This window comes from Branchiostoma floridae, chromosome 1 (genome assembly GCF_000003815.2).
Source record: "Branchiostoma floridae strain S238N-H82 chromosome 1, Bfl_VNyyK, whole genome shotgun sequence".
NCBI classification, from domain to species: Eukaryota; Metazoa; Chordata; class Leptocardii; order Amphioxiformes; family Branchiostomatidae; genus Branchiostoma; species Branchiostoma floridae.
The window spans coordinates 23,951,050-23,968,333 of record NC_049979.1 but is presented as its reverse complement, the minus strand read 5'-3'; the positions used below and the strand labels follow the sequence as shown (position 1 = coordinate 23,968,333).

Genomic DNA, 17,284 nt, shown 5'->3' with positions numbered 1-17,284 from the left:
TTCCAAATGTCTAACTATGGCCAAGCAAACGACTTTAACTTTATATCCTTATGCTCTGTACATTTTCTCCGCATTTTAGCTAATGATGAAAACAGATGTAAAATGCTGCTCCTGTACTTATGCTGATCCTGTACTTGCCTAATCCCAACCTAATCATACCTACTCCCAGCTTAATCATCCTGTATTATCCTTAACTTACCCAATCCCAGTCTGATCATCCTGTAGATCCTGCCTGCATGGACCTGCGGATCCTCCAGGGTGAAGCCAGACGCCATGAGCGACGTCTCGTACAGCAGCATGCACAGGTCCTTCACAGACTTGTCGTTCTTGTCTGCGTCAGCCTTCTCTCGCAGCGAGTCGATGATGGGGTGCTCTGGGTTGACCTCCAGGTGCTTCTTGGCGGCCATGTAGCCGAGGGAGCTGTTGTCGCGCAGGGCCTGGGCCTTCATGATGCGCTCCATGTTGGCGCTCCAGCCGTACTGACTGGTGACGATACAGCAGGGGGAGCTGACCAGGCGGTTGGACACTACAACCTGCATGGGGAACACCCAGTGTCAGTCTTACATCTACTCTTCTACCCTTAACTCTCTGAGACTGTACTATAAGGTTGGACAGGGTTAGACAAGTTTGGGTTTGGGTTGAGCAAGTACATAAAAAATCAACTTGCCTGAAACAACTTTTCACGTGTATTTTCACTTCCAGCAATGGAATTTTTATTATTGGCTTTATTTCTATGTGTTGACCGATGCTTGATCATGACTGAAAAGTATATCAAAATCTCACCAATGGAAAATTCTTACTTGCCCGATCGGGCAAGTTGCGTAGGACATCTGCTTGCCCAATCGTCACTTGCCCGGGACAATAGGGCTAGTAGATTTGTCCAAACCTGTGAGCCATTGTAGAGTATACATAAACATTATGCAAATAAAATTAAGCCATAAGTAGACTTAACACTGCTTTTTCTTTCTTCACTGTGACATGGACTCACCTTCTCCACTTTCTTGTCCAGGATGTCCTTCATGACCTTGCAGAGAGGTTCAAACTTGGCCTTGAGCTCCTCCCGTCGCTTCTTCTCCTCCTCCTCCTCAGGCAGCTCCAGACCCTCCTTTGTAACAGAGATCAGCTTCTTCCCATCATACTCCTGACAGAGGAAACAAATGGTGGAAAGGTGGTCTTCAGCATAGGGACTGAATCTAAATGTTTTGGGCTCAAATCCCTGGCAGGGCCCAATATTGTGCCTTGGGAAAGGCACTTTGCACCTATTTCCTCACTCAACTATACCTGACTTAGAGCCTAAAGGTTCAGGGTTCAAATCTTCTGAAGCCCCAATCTGGTGCCCTTGGGAAAGGCATTTAACGCCTATTTCTTTACTCAACTACAAAGTTTCAGTTAGGGACATCCAATTAGATGGGATGCAAAGCCAGAAGAGAGCCACACCTCGAGCATGTAAAAGAACCCTCCACACTTATCAAAAAGAGAAGAAGTCTTTCCCAGTGGACTTGACCAATCCTTACAGTCCAGTCTTATGCAGCTTGTCCTTACCGTACAAAACCAGTGTGTGAAGCCTAAAGATGGTTTACCGGTTATGCAAAACAAACTACACTAATTCCTATCAATGCTTTGTGTTTCATGAAGATGCAAGTTTTAAGTAGATGATTTTAGAGTAAGAAAATTGCTTGCATACCTTGAGCTGTTGGACTGCATACTCATCAATGGGTTCTACCATGTACAGCACTTCAAATCCCCGCTTGGTAACTCTCTCCACAAAAGCAGAGTGCTCCACTGAAGCCTTGGACTCACCTATGAACACAGGGAACAGACAGTAAAATAAACAATATAAGTGTGGAATCTTGTCAGCTCCCTGGGGTAAGGGATGCATTTTTAAAGTACAGATCTAGAGTCGCATCCTTCTTAAAGAAAACCAGAGTCTACTCACCAGTGATATAGTAGATGTCCTTCTGATTGTCCTTCATGCGAGAGACGTAGTCCTTCAGTGTTGTCATGTCCTCTCCAGCAGCAGAGGAGTGGTACATCAGAAGGTCCGACAGTTTCTTCCTGTTCTGCCCATCCTCATGGATGCCAAGCTGTAAAGGAGTAAAGAACAGATATCAGGGCAAATTGCTGATGACAAAGACACACACAAGTCCTTAGAAGTATAAGTACACGTAGTTAAAAGTCAAAATTAGACTTAGACACAAAGCAATCATGGATTTGGAATAAGGAAATGGATAAGGAATGCAAAGGTGTCATTCTTTTTGGAAATTTGCAACTCCACTTTTATAATAAAAATGTCTATACCCACGGTTTTGACAATAAGTGATTTATAGTGAAGTGTTTGTTAGCTTCCCCTTAAATTTACTGTTTTGAGTATATCTTTCATACTGCATTTGTAGCAACTTAAGATTTTGAAGACTTTTACTCCACCTTCAGGTTCTTGCTGAAGGACTCGTAGAACTTCTTGTAGTTGTCCTTGTCTTCGTGGAGGTCAGCAAACAGCTCCAGACACTTCTTGACAAGGTTCTTGCGGATGACCTTCAGGATCTTGCTCTGCTGGAGCATCTCACGGGAGATGTTGAGGGGCAGGTCCTCTGAATCCACCACACCCTTCATGAAATTCAGATACTCTGGGATCAGCTCTTCACAGTTGTCCATGATGAAGACTCTTCTCACATACAGCTTGATGTTGTTCTTCTTCTTCTTGTTCTCGAACAAGTCGAAGGGAGCACGGCGGGGGACAAACAGGAGGGCCCGGAACTCCAGCTGACCTTCCACGGAGAAGTGCTTGACAGCGAGATGATCCTCCCAGTCATTGGTCAGGCTCTTGTAGAACTCTCCGTACTCCTCCTGGCTGATGTCGTCAGGGTTACGGGTCCAGATGGGCTTGGTCTTGTTCAGCTCCTCATCTTCCTTGTACTTCTCCTTGATGGTCTTCTTTTTCTTATCCTTGGCCTTACTTTCTTCTTCTTCCTCGTCAATGTCTTCAATCTTAGGCTTCTCCTCTTGGTCCCCCTCTCCTTCCTCTTTCTTGGCGGCTTCTTCCGCATCTTCCTCGTCGTCTTCATCATCGCTAACCTCCTTGTTGCGCTCCTTGGTCACCTCGAGGTTGATGGGATAGCCGATGAACTGAGAATGTTTCTTCACCACCTCCTTGATGCGTTTCTCCTCGATGTACTCCGCCTGGTCTTCCTTCAGGTGGAGAATGATCTTTGTGCCACGGCCAATCGGTTCCCCCGCATCCATGCAAACCGTGAAGGATCCTCCCGCTGAGCTCTCCCACCTGTACTGCTCGTCATCGTTGTGCTTGGTGACGACCTCCACCTTGTCGGCCACGAGGTACGCGGAGTAGAAACCCACGCCAAACTGACCAATCATGGAGATGTCAGCGCCGGCCTGCAGAGCCTCCATGAAGGCCTTGGTGCCAGAGCGAGCGATGGTTCCCAGGTTGTTGACCAGGTCAGCCTTGGTCATCCCAATACCAGTGTCCATGATGGTCAAGGTGTTGTCTTCCTTGTTTGGAATGATGCGAATGCTGAGGTCCTTCCCGGAGTCCAGCTTGCCGGGATCTGTCAGGCTCTCGTAGCGGATTTTGTCCAGCGCGTCGGAAGAGTTGGAGATGAGCTCCCTCAGGAAGATCTCCTTGTTAGAGTAGAAGGTGTTAATGATGAGAGACATGAGCTGGGCGATCTCTGCCTGGAAGGCAAAGGTCTCCACCTCCGACTCATCCTCCATGGGTGTCTCCTGCTGGGCCTGTTCCGCTTCAGTCATCTAAACAACACAGGAATAAAAAAGTTATCCTTAACTAAGAGTAAGTGATTGAGTCAATAAGGTTGTCAGCAAGGGTGTTCACCTGTACATAACCTCCAAATGCCACAAGTAAGAAATTCCCATCTTTACCACAATTGGATTTTAACATTAGTTATGCAAATTAGGTCTTTGTTTGCATAATATATCTATCAATATTCTTATATTTCTCAGTTACAAATGAAACATGTTGCAATAGTCCTATAATGGAACAGAGGGGATTTTCCTAATTAATTATGCAAATTAGATTTGCATAATTTATATTTATGTAAATGATATATGAAGCATCACTAAGCTATCCATGTACCAAAAATCATCAATCCTGAAGTAATTCCCTTTCAAAGTCTGACACTAGGCCAGCCCCTGCAGTTCCAAAACAAGCCAGAGAAACCTCAAAAGAAAAACCACCGCAAAAGGTTGAACATTTGCAGTATGCTGGTCTTCTACAAACACAAACACACACACAAACACTACCTGAAATATTGGCAAAGGCAAAAATCAATTCATGTCTTTTACTGGTAGGCTCTTGGTGACATCAACATCCATGCAAGGAAGTTATTTATATAGCCTAGCCTAGCCTGTGTTTACACAATCTCTCGCTGGTTGGGGTTAATTACAATTGTAGGGCCAGCCGCTAGGGGCGCGATTTTAGTAAGGCTATTTATAGCCTATAACGTTAATCCTATAATCCCCTTGGTGTACACTCCTGCTTAAACAAATGAAGCGAAGTGAAAGTGATGCAAGCAGACAAAAAATCATAGCTGGTGACAAAATACAGTTTCTGTTCTTTTTCTATGCCATACTGTGTACTAGTATTTGTTTTCCTTGTGAAACAGGAACTAGGAATGGGTGATGCATGATGTCTCGATCGAAACTTAAAGTCCAATTTCTGGAAGGCTCTGTATCCCGACATGCAGCAGTGAGGTGTCCCACCGCATATATGACGAGCCAGTGCGGACAAAAAAAGGTCCTTAATGATGACCCTTAATGGTTAGTGGAATTTAAACCATCCTTTTTTTCTCTATGAAACTAAACATTGTTTCAAAATTCTACAACATGTCCCCTTTTGTCCTCGTTTTTGGACTCATTGGCCTTGGGCTATTAAACTAGCAACATGTACCTTGGAAAATGGGTAACGTTAACGTTAAATGAAACCACCAACCTGTTAGCTAATGACCTAAACAGACATTTTTAGAATAAAAGGTACTCTAGCATATTCTTTCTCAGCCCTTTCTGTCAATTGTCAAAGCAAGGATGTTGAATTAAAAAAAGATTTGAAGCGACAAGCATTTGCCTTTGGCCTGCTTCGCCTAGACCAAGGACTCCCTGCACAGATTCATTGAAGGACCTTTAAATGGTCAAGGGCCATACGCGAGTTTGACCGAGCCACAGTGTCCATGCCAACAAAATAAAATCATAAATAAAGCCTTACCACAGCTGAAAAGAGCCTACCTTGAGCCGTTCGACGCAATAGGTCGCAGAAAACGTTTCCTCATACAACTTCTTCTGGACTATTGACTACTTGCCTGGGGAACATTCAAAGCTCCGCCTTTTTATTTACCCCTTTGATATTCATCCGCACTTTCCCGCGGTTTTCCAATAAATTGTTTTGAAAGTACTCAAGAGCAAAAATACTTCGAAATTTTATACAGAATATACATTTTGTCATAAATTCGTTTGTTATATGAGTCAAGACGTATATAAATTGATTTATACTGACATAGGTTCGGGACTATTTTTCGGAAGTAACAGTGTACAAGTGTACAACGGTTTTCCAGAACGTTCCACATGTTCAGACCGGAAGTAAACTGGGCTGTACCATCTGACTAGGTTTCGGTGGTGGAACCGGCATTAGAACTTTGCAGAACGTTCCAGATGATCCCGGATGCTTTGATTTTTACACTATTATGCAAAAAGTTCACCGGGGTTATTTCTGGAACAGTCAGAAAGACCGAGAACAAAATTGACTGAGAAGTTTCTAAACCATTGTTTTACTACACAGCAGTCGGCATTGCAGCAGGCCGGGCCAAATACTAGCAAAAAGGGGAACTAGTGTAACCAAGGGGGTTAAGATACCTGATTGATTCAACATAATCGAAATACAAAATGTACGAAAAATGGTATATATGTGCGAAAAATATACAAATCCTAATCTGCATAGTTGATGTATTGAACATCACGTCGGTCTTTATCCACGTCACTCACTGGTCATAAATCAAGAAAATCCTTTTATCCCTTGTTGACTTTAATATCCTATTTTAAAGTTATGTAGATAGAACAATACTTACAGTTACAAAGGAAGACGCTATGAAGTCCAAAGTTAAGTTGCTTCTTCCCTACCACAAGAGCTTTCTGCCAAGCAAAATTCGTGACGATGGCTCGTCCGGGACGAGATATCTAAACCAGAAGGCCCGCTGCAGTACCATCATAAGTACGAAATAGCCTACAGGGGGCACAAAATCTCATCATGTTCAGGTCTCAATAAGACCTATTTACATACCTAGTATCAGTATCAAGACATTCCATCCAGGCATTCACGGACCATCATGTTCACACACAGACACACTCAAACGCTGCCGACAACATGACCCTCTTTGCAAAGGTAACTAGTAAAGTTATGTTGGCCAAATGCAACTCTCAATCATATGATGTTCTGTAATCCCAAAATAGATCTTCCGGTTTGTAAGACAGGATTCAGTGCCTGGACTGGCCCTGGACAGTATCCACCGGGCTTAAACAGTATCCAGAGCCTACACTGTTGGGCCTGGATACATTCTCGGGCCTGTGCGGGCTGACTTGTCGCCGGAATTGTGAAACATCTGCTTGGACATGTGATATTCTGTGCGCTGAGACCGACAGGACAATAAATATTTGAATAAAAAATGAAACGAAAATGACGTGGGGTGGAAGCAAACTACGATATGATTGGTGATTGGTTCATTTTCTCTCTCCTGGAACAGAAAGTTTCTTGGAATGGACACGAATGTTTCGCTGATATGGTATAATTCGGTGTTCGTTTTATAATAATGGTTCGCTGACCCTGAAAGGCCATCAGAAGTGAAAGAGTAAAATATCAACCAAGCCACATGTGCCCACCCTCACATGTGCCATGCTGTTGTCTGAGAGGTCGCATAAAAGCATATTAGTCTTCATCAAAGTCCTCCAATCCCCGGCATCCAGATTAAATAAGCACCATTGTTCTCTCGTGTAAGAGATTGTAAGGTGCCAGGGAAAGTATATTTGCAATGTAAATAAACGCTGTTTATAATCACCCGTACGGCTTGCGGACTGTAAGGTCGATCGCTCCAATTGGCGTTTCGCCGCTCAGTCATTTAGGATGGGGCAGACAGCCAAGATGACGCATAGAAGTACTGCATTTAGGCTAACGTCGCATTTCCAAACCGCGGTCCGACCGGGCTGTTTGTGGCAACAAAAAATAGAATTATACATAAGAATATACACTTAGTCTAATAATGCCCACGACTGTTATGTTACGTCCTAGTAGTTTGGTGTCTTTTATATAATCCTTTTCGTTCCCGAAAGCTGTCCACCCGGGCCCCGGTTTGGAAATGTGACATAGGCCTTGTCTGTGAGCCTTTCACATTTTCACATTAGTCTATGTAGCTACGTAAACCGAGTTCTGTATCCTTATGTGCTTGCTTTGAGTTAGTCTGTGTAACGCAAACTCCGCTATCCGGAGCTTGTAGCCTCCTCCTGCAGCTGGGCACGGCAATGTACGACGGGCCTGAGAAGCGCGATTAAGTCAGGCTAGCTTTGAGTAAGACCAACTGTATAACTATGCAGGAATGACTGTATGAGAAATAACTGTACCAAGCATATGACATGATCGGATTTTAATCAAAGATACGGACGCATGCCAGACAATTAAATGTAGGGTCAATATTAATCTACATGTATTCCGTACTCAGATGACCCAACAAAGACATACGTATAATATATGAATTAATTTGTAACTCCAAGCCAGACATTTCACATATACATTGACCTAATAGTTGGTGACCAAAGGTATACCACCGTAAGCTCCCGCTATCTCTACGGCGCTGTGAGTGTTCCCACCCGCCCAGTTCATCAGCGCAAGCTGGGAAATTTTTTACGGGGTTGGTTTCAATTACATTCGTTCCAGCAGTAATCAAAAAGGTCGGCCGTAAAGATAAGCCGTCAGAAAAAAAATGGCCATTTCTTAGTAGGGCTTGGGTCGATCGGAAAAAAACCTGACTCGTTGAGATTAGGCCTTCCTCACATTTCCTACCCGGGACCCTGCCAGGCTGTTTGCGGAAACGAAAAATTAATGTTTATGCCGAAATATATGTACAGGGCACGCTATTGAATTATTTTTGGTCCGTTTTGTGTTTTTGTTGTCTTTTATATCGTACTTTGTCCCCGAAACTGCCCGGCCAGGCCCCTTTGTGAAAATGTGACGTTACCCTTACCAGGCTACCTAATAAGTAGGCGGAAGAAACAGCTGAATCGGGTCCCAGGGGACAGGCGTTTCAGTACGGTACATGTTCCAGCAGGTTTTCGGTCTTTGTGGCGCCAAGGATGATTTGTTGTCTTCTCTCAATGTGTCTCTGGTGTCTGTTGGATCGAATGTGTCGTCTTGAACGACAAATACTGTTAAAAGGAAAATGTTGGAGAGGATTTTATTTCCGCGGCGAGGATAAATTGGCCTGTACGCAATGGCTTTACTTTTAAGTTCTCGGTTAAAACAAGGGGGTTGCCGGACAGAAGACAGTACGTGCTGCTTCTAAGTTCGCGTCACCGCGAAAACCGCGAGCATTGAAGTCACCACGAACATTTCCCCTCATACAGTACTAAGACTATACCAGACTTCTGTCGACGCCAAAAAAATAGATTACAGAAATAGGGTTGGGCAGATACAGAGAAGGCCTGGCCCGTTTTACTATCGCATTAACCTATAAACATCTAAACATAATTTAGAGCACCCACGTGCATATTTCCATTGCCAGTACCTCGGTGTATATTCGATATACGAATCGAAAAAAAAATGTTTTCATTTGGCGGCTGTTTATTAGTACATAAATCAATTTCCCTCTGCCAAGAGATGACATGTTTTATGCATGAACTTAAAATGCCACTATAATTACGGTTTACGCAGGTACAACATATACCAATCCCCTGTCCACATACTGATTATGGGATTCTCATCCGAAATGGGGGCAACAAAGCCAATGATATAGCATACATGTAGATCCAGTCGTGCGATCAATTAGATAGGTCACACAAAGAGCGAGGCAACTTGATAATGATACCATACAACATGAACAACGTGTTTTATTTCCCTTTTTCTGCGTCAGAAAAAAGCCACAAGGTCCAGAAATCTATTGATATGCCATCTATTCACAGCCAGAAGCATTTCATATATACACATATGATATACATAACATTTCATTTGTCAAGGGAGTCGTTAAAATGGCAGACAGGGCTATAGAATGAATATGCCGTAATTGTGTCATAAATAATGAATATATTAATCATAGTAGTGATCTGTTCGCATTCACGCTTCGACAGATATTTACAACAATTCTACATCAAAACACATAATTTCATTACAATCGCAGACATACCGTAAAATAAAGTCATCCATAAGTGGATAACCGTGTTATGGGAGTGACTCCGAGCGGTATTTGAATTTCAACATAGACAGCTACGATTCAACGTTCACAAGTATACCTGTACAACATCAGACTAGTATTACTACAATATATTAATTAGAGGCGAAATACGGTGAAATTTGTAAAACGTCAATTCAGTACGGTTCCATTTGTAAATTTTGTATAAAAAGAATCATCATTTTTCCAGCTGAATATATGCCTGTAGCATTTTTGGTAAACTGAGATTCTTGGCTCCCTCTGGTAGATGTCGTGGTCCCATGGCAGATCTGATAGACAGTCTGCAATGTTCCACCAGGCTCGGGGGCTCCCTCAGATACTGTCGTAACGGAGAAAACACTGCGTGTTCTGGCAAGACCCGGACGAGCGTAGACTGGTAACTGTTCGGTGGTGAAGCTTGAATAAGCGCTTGAGCACAGTCCAGGTACCTGGTGTCGAGTTGCACAGGTATTCTCGGATCTACCGGCGGCGGGCCTCGCAGACAAACATCCAGGGGCGTGGCACCGGTGGCGTCCGTTAAGGTGGGATCCGCCCCGTAACGCAGCAGAACGTTGACGCAGGGCAGGCTGCCCAACTCCGCCGCCTTGTGCAGGGCAGTGCGCTGCTGGTCCAGATGACAGCTGCGCTGGTTCACGTAGTCTGTCAGCCCCATCACCTTTTTACTGTGCCGTAGAATGAGTTCCACCATCTCCGGTTGTTCGCGCGACACGGCATGGACTAAAGCAGGACAACAGTTGCCCCCGTCCTCAAGGACCTTCGCAGGGTACTTGTCAATCAGAGCGCGGACGTAGTCGTGGCAATAATCCGTGATGGCCAGTCGTAGTGCCTCGCTGGGGGTCAGCTCTCTGTCCTCCTCATCTTCCCAGAGAAACTCCTCTTCCTCCAAAGTCAGAAGGTGGAGAGGGCGCTGGTGGAAGGGTATCTCCTGGTGGGTCAAAAGCATCTTGTTCCTGGTCTGCTTGTTGTAAGCGAAAGACGACGTAGCGCTTAGACAACGGGGTCCCGGGCGATTAGACCAGCAATGGTTCCCACTATGTAAATACTGCGTGAATACGTCATCCTGGGATGGAGGGGCGTCCACCAATGAGAGCCCGGCTAGGGTAGCAGGTGCATCCGAGACCCCGTCCTGTGCCATGCCTCACTGAACACAGATGCGGGGAAGAGATTAGCCGCTGGCCGGGCGATACCATATACAGAACCGGATGGGTAGCAACGGGACACTTGAAACCAGTCCTTATCCAAAAAGCCAAACAAACCGAAAATGGGTAACGCTCAAAATAGCACACATAGATGGAAGTAGCCCAAATCCACCGGGATGCAAATACTTGCTGGCCTCCTCTGATATCTTTTACCAAAACTTGTCTTGCATCAAAAGACGCTACAAATAGTTACAAGATATGATGGTAAAGGCAGGTAAATACGACGCCATCTTGTTAGTACCTGAGAAAGGTGATTCGAACGATCACGGTTGCTAAGGTAGAGAAAGAACGAATCTATTACGTCATCCATAGTGCCGTTCCATCCGCGTTCCATGCGTTCTACATCGATAAAAGCTCCTCGATCTCCCATAACTTGTAAAAGTGTTCTGGTCCGGAGTAGGTCAAACGGAGCGGGACAAAAATTGCAAGAAGTGTTGAAATGAAACCGTGGTTGGTAAATGATAACATGTTTTAGTCTGTTTGAACCCTCTTTTCCGTGTGCTTTTTGTGCTCGTGTGAGCAGAAGTTATGATCGATCGATTGATGATATTGTAATCGATCCAATGAGTCGAGTTTCCATTCTGTTTGTTAGGCTCTTGTACCGTACGAAACGTCGTTTAATTTCACCACACAGAACAAGGCTTTGGCTTTGATAGACATGTGTAGCCTGGGTACCAGACATTGAAGGCTCACGCCTACTGCAATGGTGACAGACACACACAGCACCTGGGAACGAGGTTTTTCCAGCCATTCTCTTGTCTGACGACCGATCCACCCCAAGGATCCACCCATTTCAGTGACGAAATTAATTAGCTATAATCGGGTGTTGTTAGTTTTCACACGTCTGTGTTTGAGGTGTAGTTTGTTTGAGCAGTTGTCGACAAACCGTCCCGCCCACTTCTCTCAGACAACCCGTCACAGGCGAGATCACGGTCATTTCACACTTGTCGTTAATTAATCACCGATAAGGCCATGTTGATTTGATTATAAAAAAATGATATGGATGACATCCGCGCGCGCATCAATTTTCGTCCGTTTAAAACAAAATACTGTAAATCGTACAAAAACAGCTGCAAAATAAGCAAATGCATGTCATGGATCAAAAAATCAAATATTGGAAAAATGTCTAATAATCTCATTCCAAGGTCAAAAAGGATGTGAATGAACAAAAATGAAGAATCACAAATTTCTGGGTATACTATATTCTGTGTGTTCAGTCATTTGTTCAACCTTCCTGACCGCTTAGATTTCATTATGAAGGCAACTTTTTTTGGTCAAACTTGGGTTCCCAGAGGATGTCATCCATATAATCAAATCAACATGGCCTTATTGGGATATATGTTTGCAGTGATGAACGAGTACTACAAACGTCAGTCACATGTCCAAACCGGGGCCTGGCCGAGCATCTTTCAGTGAACGAAAAGTATTATTAAACAAGACACCAAACTACACAAGAGGTGAAGAGAATAGTCGAAAAGCCCGGCCGGGCCCCAGTTTAGAAATGTGACGTTAGCCTTAATGAGCCACGTTGAATGACAGACTCCAATCAAAATTGAAATAGATCTAACGTTAACGTTATTCTTTTCCATCTATTCTTAATCATTCTGAAACTTATTGACATTTGTTTCGCCAAAGTTTGGAAAGACGGTGATAGGATTTAAAAGCATAGAAAACTGTATCGCTATACTAAGGCAACCAATTGTCAAGTACGGTCGCAATCGCATGCCGTACGTAGCCGTACGATTTTGATGTTGAAGAATTTTCAAGCAGACTGTAACAGAGCCAACCGCCGACAAAGATCCAAGACAACATTTCCGTAACAAGACATGTACATCTGAGTTCTGTACGACATACACACGACTATTACGCGAATGTCAACAGTTTGCGATCGCACGACTATCGTGCGATGAATGTGAATTGTGCCCTAAAGTGAGTTGAACGACAAATTGCAGCATACACCACAAAACGTTTAATTTGGGATCGAAGGGCGAAAATGCACTATACATGTACTAGTACTAGTGCGGCTTTAATATGCAAATACTAGAAAATCGAAAAATAAAAAGGAAAAATACGTAAACTGCTGACCGAGAGATATGAAAAACGGGAATTTTGCTGTAGTACCAAGGTAAGCTGCCATATGGCCCCGATCGACCCTGACCTATGTGTTTGCAACAAGTACACTTATATCGTCACAATCCATCCAGAGGTAGTCAGGCTATTGCTACGGAAAAACACACACACAAACATACAAACCAAAAACTATACCTCCATTTTCCATGGAGGTAATAAATAAGTGGATAAATGAATGGTTGCTGTGTACGTTTGTGTTTGGAGGCATCATGGGATTGATGACAAAGAACGACATTGTTTACGTCCATTACGTCATTGTGAAGTTGAAAGTGACCTGAGGTGACCTGGATCAGTCTGCACCAGATGTGCCATGGCTACAGCCCAGGTGCACCACGGCGGTCGCTTGTCTCATCTGTACGGAGCTAAGAGGAGAGACCCCGCCGTCAAACTACAGAAGGTTCTACAGGCAGACAACGTGCTGAGTAAGGACGGGCCGTTTAGTAAGTGCCGCACCAGATGGAGCACCACCTACAGCGCCGACTACTGGGTACGTAAGGGGTTGCAAGCCGGGGGTCGTCAACATCAACATCGTTGTTTTTGGTGTTCTGGAATATGAAATATATCTATGACAATAGTTTCTCTGTATAATATTACGCCAATTTAATGCCTGATTCTTCGTTACGATTATTTTCCAGTCAAAAACATCGTTAGATATCATAGCAGTTATGATTCGGCACGAAGTAACGTTAACCATAGTAACGGTTGTGCTAGTGTTTCATATGAAATATGTCAGCGACTTTACCCACCATCTTCTAAGCACAGCACCTAGATTTGTTGGCTGAACTTTTTCACACAGTGGATTGGATGACTGTGATTAATGGTTATATAGACAAACAATATGTTTGGAAGAACACGTTATGACATCACAAAGCATTGTTCTCACAATACTAGTACTTGTTCAGCGGCCCTGTCCTTGGTGCTGATACAACGTTCTTTTGTCGCCCTTTGTTCTTCCCGCAGAACTTTCTACTACGGTGGAGTATTCATCCGACATGGACATCACACAAACAGGTGCCTCTGCTTTTAAAGTGTCCTTCAATCTTGACATTCTTCCATTGTTGGTTGTTAGGCCACAGTACGTTTATGGATAACATCTGCGCGCATAGATTTAAAAAAAAGGGGGGGGGGGGTCGCACCCCTCCGAATGCCGTACAAATAGTGGTTAAGTACGAGTATGCAAGCAAATAAGCGTCACTTTTTGCACTTCTTGAATACCGAAATAAAAGCGCTGTGATACTCGATTCTTTCTACAGCGTTTATAGTCTCAATTTAAGCGCATGCTTTTTTTAGCTCTCGCAATATATATGAAATTTGAAGAAAACATCATCCATCAAATGTTCATCCCTTCTCAGAATGAGACTCACTTCCAGCTCGGGTGCGACAGGCTGAAGCCGGTGACGTATGCAGCCTCCGAGTTTTCCCGAAGACCCGGTCGGCAGGTATGTCGTGACAGTCTTCGGGTTTTGTCGTCTAGTTCCGTTACTCTCTATCAATGAGGCATTCATGAGACAAAACTAGTGGCATAACGTGGCGGCTTTGACAAAACTATCAAAGGCACAGCTTTGGTCTGATTGGTTTGGAACTAGCCATCAAGGTTTACTGTAACTCTCAAACCCAGTACTAGCGATCGAGATGACGTCACTTTGGTAGACAAAATCTGATGGTACGCTAAAATCGACATGTTAATCAGTAATCTAGTCATTAGCCTAGTAATCTAATCTACAAACGTCCTTTAGCTTGCCAGTCGTTAAACACCCCGATGTCATTGCTCGAATTGCTTAAGTAGTTTTCCAGCAAGAAATCTGATGGCAAATCAATTTTCTGATCTTTTTTCTTTTCAGCCTCCGCCTTTTGACCCAGGCGCGGGGAACAGCATACCGGTACGTTAAACTGCATGAGGATGGCCTACGAGTAAAAAAAAACACACGTTGTGATGAGGGGGTGTGGGGGTGGATCTATTCTATATTTTGCAAACTTTGCTCTTTACACCGACGTGTACGTCAGAACATGACATGTAACCAAAAGCTGAAGCGATTTGCATTCATCCGTTTACTAACCACTGAAGGACAGATTTTATCCAGTACAGAGCTAAAACTGTGATCCACCAGAAAGTAATCAGCACAACTGATACTAAAAGTGTGTACATTATCATTGTGTGTATTATTATAAAGTGTATCCATTATTTTCTTATTACATTGTATCTAACTGTAACCTGGTTTTAATTAGCGGTTAATTCTTGGTAAGGCATCTTGGTTAGCGCTGCACCCGTCTTTTGGAAGGGACGTAAAATGTGGGTTCCATGTTCGAAGAGGTGTCTCGGGCACATTAAAAAAGGAAAAGGGCCAGCAAGTTGTAAACCCCTCCATGTAAAAAATGTTCCCTGCTACTGAAACAGCAAGGAGACTTGTTACTCTCACTGTGCCACTAGGTACAACAAGGGTCTAAATGAATAAACCTACCTGGTTACAAACATATGAAATGACAGACAATATTTCATAATTCTTTTTTTTCACAGGACATGAATCCTCAGTTCAACAGAGACAAGCAGCTGGAAACGTCTGTGTACAAGACCTCATTTACTGGTGTATGTAGTCTTTCGCTTGTTTTTTTGTAAACCTATGATATCAAAAACGATCGTTACGCGAAGCCGCACTGGATGACGTGACAATAATAATGGACCCATGACATATTGATTTGGGGCCACGTAGTGATATTGTTATGTACTGCAGCATTATTTCACCCTGCTGGTGGTATACGGTAGCCTTATAAGCTAATCAATGAAAAAGAATGGGGTCATGATAGACCGTTTTTTTCATAGGCCGACGCTAAAGAGAAGGATTTATCTTCTGAGGCACTTTTCCGTGAGAACTGGAACAAGTATCAGCGTAAGACTCACTTCCAGTTTGGGGACGACTGTGTACAGTAAGTATGAGACTCATTGCTATTTTCTGACTTCTTGAAGACTCAGTATTACAGTAAAAATATACAACTATATAAATAACGGCCAGACTGGGCCAAAAAGTTAATGCTACTGGCTACCTTATATGAATACAGGTAAACATGTATGAAAATAGTCGCCAATATGCGTGTCTGACTCGTAAACCGTCGTTGTCATTTGAAACAGTCGTCACTTTATAGCGGCCGATACCATATCCCAGCGTTCATAAATTTCAAGGGGCCTTCAAGCAAAAATGTTACAAATTTGTGACAGTATGGTGATATATTGTAAAAGATCATCGAAAAAAAAAAGGAATTGCATTACCTTGGGTTAGAACCCAAGTCAAAAAGCCTGTATCCTTAACCTTTATCAACTAAACATCACGATGGGGAAAGAGCACTTAAAGTGACAAAGTATGCAAATACACGTAAAAACGGCAATGACCATTGTAAAAGGTGACGACCGTTATTATGAAACGGAAATTAGCCTCGCCGATTCCGTGGGTATCTCTGAAAAGATGATATGATACCAGGAAGCCTGGTATCTACTAATGTACACAAACAGCGCAAATGCCTCCTACCATTCTCTCTTTACATCAGGTTTCAGATACTTCCAGTGAAGACAAACGTCGCGACAGTTGATCAGATGAGACAACCCCTTCGCCTCCCCAGTCTGACGCCTGCCAGTCTGCCCGTGTCCTCCATCTTCCGGCCCAAAGATCGCGAGAAGAACGAGAGTTTGATGTCCACATACAAGAACCACTACAGCCGCCGGGACAACGGAAATCTATTGTACACATGAAAGTGATGATTTCATTGTCAAGGCAATAAAATTTAAAAACTTAACTTAGACCTCATAACTTAGACCTCTTAGACCTGTCTTAATTTTCTGTCTGTCTACAAGCTTATCTATGGTAAAAAGGCAAAACTTGAAATATGTCATTTGCAAGCAATGCATGATGTCAACTTCACATGGTCTAGCCTAACAATCTAATGTTCTGTTTAAACTTACGCAAACACATCATATATAAGGTGACCAGTCCCTCCAGCTCTGTCCTGCCACTTGCTACATAATGTGACAGAACACAAATGGTCTGGTCCAGCTCATAGACCTTTGTTGTTTGGAGAAGGAGAGATGAAGAGGATGGACTGGAACAAAATTAAACAAACTGTTTCCCTTTCGTGGAAGCACAAAAATAAAAGTGGTACGTGCAAGAAACCACCTATCAGCATGCAGTTAGTAGAAGTGCTAGAAAAATAAAGGAAGGAGAGAATGAACGAATTCGGAATCGTCCATCGTTTTGAAGCACGGGCACCTGTGGAGAGTAGACAATGGCATTATGGGATTGATGACGTAGTTGCTCTTGCGCATGTCCTGCACAGAACATTTTGCACAAAGTCATTGTTACATAGCCATGTCATTGACAAGTTGAAAGTGACCCGAGGTGACCTGTATCAGTGTGCACCAGATTTACCATTGTTACGTCCTACATTACGTTATTGTGAAGTTGAGAGTGACCTGAGGTGACCTGTATCAGTGTGCACCAGATTTACCATTGTTACGTC

The 17,284-nt window shown here is 43.5% G+C and overlaps 3 protein-coding genes and 1 long non-coding RNA gene across 7 annotated transcripts; 1 reads left to right on the top strand and 3 right to left on the bottom strand.

Annotated features, from left to right (window-relative positions):
* Positions 1 to 155: 155 nt before the first annotated feature.
* On the bottom strand, positions 156 to 5,406 carry LOC118418451 (heat shock protein HSP 90-alpha-like). 2 transcript variants are annotated; one of them, XM_035824368.1, is made up of 6 exons: positions 5,254 to 5,406; positions 2,425 to 3,765; positions 1,937 to 2,084; positions 1,685 to 1,800; positions 989 to 1,141; positions 156 to 533 (listed from the first exon to the last, which is right to left on the bottom strand). In XM_035824368.1, the coding sequence occupies exons 2-6, from the start codon at positions 3,763 to 3,765 to the stop codon at positions 171 to 173; spliced, it is 2,121 nt and encodes a 706-aa protein (XP_035680261.1). In that variant the 5' UTR covers positions 5,254 to 5,406; the 3' UTR covers positions 156 to 170. The 2 variants fall into 2 exon arrangements, with proteins under 2 accessions (XP_035680261.1, XP_035680271.1); XM_035824378.1 differs by having other exon boundaries at positions 5,234 to 5,359.
* A 3,683-nt stretch (positions 5,407 to 9,089) lies between these two features.
* On the bottom strand, positions 9,090 to 11,705 carry LOC118426044. Its single transcript, XM_035835279.1, has 2 exons — positions 10,739 to 11,705; positions 9,090 to 10,593 (listed from the first exon to the last, which is right to left on the bottom strand). The coding sequence occupies exon 2, from the start codon at positions 10,585 to 10,587 to the stop codon at positions 9,631 to 9,633; it is 957 nt and encodes a 318-aa protein (XP_035691172.1). The 5' UTR covers positions 10,588 to 10,593; positions 10,739 to 11,705; the 3' UTR covers positions 9,090 to 9,630.
* Positions 11,706 to 12,566: 861 nt separating this feature from the next.
* LOC118430267 lies at positions 12,567 to 16,576 on the top strand. 3 transcript variants are annotated; one of them, XM_035840998.1, is made up of 7 exons: positions 13,056 to 13,268; positions 13,742 to 13,792; positions 14,134 to 14,220; positions 14,623 to 14,661; positions 15,297 to 15,365; positions 15,600 to 15,703; positions 16,319 to 16,576. In XM_035840998.1, the coding sequence occupies exons 1-7, from the start codon at positions 13,092 to 13,094 to the stop codon at positions 16,518 to 16,520; spliced, it is 729 nt and encodes a 242-aa protein (XP_035696891.1). In that variant the 5' UTR covers positions 13,056 to 13,091; the 3' UTR covers positions 16,521 to 16,576. The 3 variants fall into 3 exon arrangements, with proteins under 3 accessions (XP_035696908.1, XP_035696900.1, XP_035696891.1); XM_035841007.1 differs by lacking the exon at positions 14,623 to 14,661 and having other exon boundaries at positions 12,574 to 13,268; XM_035841015.1 differs by lacking the exons at positions 14,623 to 14,661; positions 15,297 to 15,365 and having other exon boundaries at positions 12,567 to 13,268.
* On the bottom strand, positions 14,230 to 17,163 carry LOC118430290. Its single transcript, XR_004832838.1, has 3 exons — positions 17,035 to 17,163; positions 16,300 to 16,505; positions 14,230 to 14,686 (listed from the first exon to the last, which is right to left on the bottom strand). It is a non-coding gene; the product is annotated as an uncharacterized LOC118430290 (long non-coding RNA).
* Positions 17,164 to 17,284: the final 121 nt, after the last annotated feature.